Source organism: Myotis brandtii, unplaced genomic scaffold (genome assembly GCF_000412655.1).
Source record: "Myotis brandtii unplaced genomic scaffold, ASM41265v1 scaffold314, whole genome shotgun sequence".
Classification (NCBI taxonomy): Eukaryota; Metazoa; Chordata; class Mammalia; order Chiroptera; family Vespertilionidae; genus Myotis; species Myotis brandtii.
Window position 1 is genome coordinate 161,261 of NW_005362033.1, and position 2,973 is coordinate 164,233.

General features: G+C 48.2%; 1 protein-coding gene across 3 annotated transcripts in view; it reads right to left on the reverse strand.

Annotated features, from left to right (window-relative positions):
- Positions 1–2,973, reverse strand: part of DHRS7B (dehydrogenase/reductase (SDR family) member 7B) — a 56,395-nt gene that overhangs the window by 10,514 nt on the left and 42,908 nt on the right. For all 3 annotated transcript variants that reach the window (XM_005870148.1, XM_014542823.1, XM_005870147.2), the window contains one exon: positions 1,697–1,806. In XM_005870148.1, the coding sequence (XP_005870210.1) occupies positions 1,697–1,806 (110 nt within the window). The remainder of the gene's footprint in view (positions 1–1,696; positions 1,807–2,973) is intronic.

Below are 2,973 nucleotides of genomic sequence, written 5' to 3' on the forward strand. Positions count from 1 at the left end.
GGTGGGGTGGGAACTGGGTGGAGGGGAGCTATGGGGGGAAAAAAGAGGAACAACTGTAATAATCTGAACAATAAAGATTTAATTTTAAAAAAAGCAAAAAAAAAAGACTTTCGTGCCGTTGAAGCAACATTTTACTTTTGACTTTTCGGTTTTCCATTTGTCCTTTGTTCAGTTGATGTGGTACCCATTTACCTTCCTTTAAAATCATTCCCATTGCTTGTAAATGATCAGAAATTGTTTGCTGAGCAACGTTGAATCTTTCTGCTAGTTGTTTTTGAGTTTGACATGCATCTTCATCCAATAATGCTTGTAATTGTTGGTCTTCAAATTTTTTCAGTTAACCTGGACGTTCTTGTCTTTCACATCGAAATCATCACTTTTAAAGCATTTAAACCAGCGTTCACAAGTATCTTGAGATGGAGCATGTTCACCATAAGCTTCCCGAAATATTCGATAACTTTTTCTTCAAAATAAAGTAATGAATTAAAACTTCCCGCAAATGCTCTTTTTTTGGCATGAAATTCAACATTTTTAAGCGTAAAAATATCTATGATGTTAACACCTTCAGCAAATTTGACATATGAAGTTTTAAAGCTTGCTGTCATTACAACAAAATAACATATATGTCAAACCGCATATATATCAACATATGTGTAACTCCATCTATTGAAAAAAATCCGCATTATTAACTGGTACACCTAGTATATCCAAAAAAATCGAAAGCAGGGACTTAAACAGATACATGCACACCAATGTTCACAGTAGCATTCACAATAGCCAAAAAGTAGAAACAACTATAGTGTCCATCAACAAATAAATGGATAAACAAAACGTGGTGTACACATACAATGAAATATTTTTCTGCCATAAAAGGTGATGAAATTTTAAAAAATATTTTAATTGATTTTTAGAGACAGAAGAAAGGGAGAGAGAAAAACATCAATGTGAGAACGAAACTGATCGGCTGCCTGTCCTCTACCGGGGACTGAGCCCGCAACCCAGGTATGTGCCCTGACTGGGAATCAAACCGGCAACCTTTTGGTGCACGGGACAACATCCAACCAACTGAACCACACAGGCCAGGGGCAAAGGATGAAGTTTTGATACATGCTACAATATGGATGAACTTTTAAAACATTATGCTTAGTGAAGTAGCCAGACATAAAAGGACAAATATTGTCTTTTTCCACTTACATGAGGGATCTAGAACAGGCAGATTCAGAGACAGAAAGTAGCACAGAGGTTTCCAGGGGCTGGGGAGGGGGTACGAATGAATTAATGTTTAATGGGTACAAATTTTGTCAGGGATGATGAAACAGGTTTGGGTAGAGAGTGGTGATAATTACGTACATTGTGAGTGTATTTCATGCCACCGAGTGGTACACTTATAAATGGGTAAACTGATACTGTGTTATATCTATTTCTCCATAATTAAAATTTTAAAAGTCATCACAAATCTGCCCTCGTCCTGCCCAACAGAAGAGCCGGGCAGGTGCCAGCGGGTGAAGGGGAGGGAGCAGTGCCAATAGGTGGTGGTGGGTCTGACCATGGCAGCCCTGCCTTGGCCGGCTGCGGAGCAGCTGCTGTGGCAGCCTGCGGCCACCTGTACAGGGACCACGTCCAGTAGCCCAGGGGCCACTATCTCAGCAGAGGACAGACTGACCCTTCTCCCCAGAAGATGCGCCCGTGGGCTCACCTCGGAGGCCCGAGAAGCGGCGAGTTCTTTGGCGAGCTGCTCCAGGGCCTCTCTGTTCCGGCCGCAGAGCACCAGCTTCGCGCCCGCGGCGTGGAAGACCTTGGCGCACTCTGGAGGGAGAAGAGAACCTGATGTCTGAGACAGTTCAGGGCCTGCCTCCCCGTGCAGCTCCCACTTACCCCATGTTCCATCATCTGTCTTGTTTCTACACGCATAGAACATGTATGTGCTAGCCCCAGTGACGGGCCAGGCATGGTGCCAGGAACTGGGGTCCAGTGATAAAGGAGCCCCAGAGAGCTCACGTCTGGGGCGGGACAGGCATCACAGAGCGAGGGGAGGCCAGCCTGGCTGACAGACTGCTAGGTGCTGTGCTCAGAACTTCCCATCATCTTCTTTAGCTCTGAAGAACCTGTGAGCTCACCCCATGTTCACGACGGAGCAAGCTCAGCAAGGTCAACCAGGCAGTGCCAGCTACTGTGCTGTGCTGGTCTAGGCCTACTTTCTAGCACAACCCAGATGCTGCCCAAGTCATTTTAATGCAACAGGCACATATCTACCAGGGGCACTCACACGGGTCTGTGGAAACACAGAGACACAGGGCTCTGTTGAGAGGGGCTGGGGGCCTGAGGGGCTCTTTTCTGGATAAGGCAGAGGGGGCAGGGGGAGCAGAAGGGGCAGGGGGAACAGGGGGTGAAGGGGAATATAAGATAATAGGGAGGCTGGCAATCTGAATCTGTGCCAGTGACCAGCATTCTAACGCACCTTCTTGCTGGTAGATAATTAGCTCCATTCTTACCTGGCTGCCTGTCCTGCCTTGCAGAACCGGCTCCCGGAACACTCCCATTTCACAGAGGCCATAAACCATGAACCATACACACCCCCAGAGGGCTGTCAGCACTGTCGCCAGCCAGGCCAGGCCTTTGGGCGTAACCTCACTTCCCCCATCCCAACCCACGGGGGGCTGCAAAGCCCGCGAGGAGACCGGAAGCCTGATCCCTATGTGGGGGACAAAGAAACTAAGGGGATAAAAGGAAGGCTTCCTCCACACTCATCACTCAGGCTCTGGAGGCCAATTCCCCTGAGTCCCCGCACTAGTGCACCTGCAGTTCTGCATGAAAGGCTCCTCTTCTGAATCCTCTGAGTGCCCGGCTGATTATTCTCCCGTGCCGCCTGGCAGCTTATCTGCAACAGGGGCAGGGCGAGCAGAGGGGACAGAGGGAGCAGAGGGAGCAGAGGGGGCAGAGGGGGCAGGGGGAACAGAGGGGAACAAAGGTAAC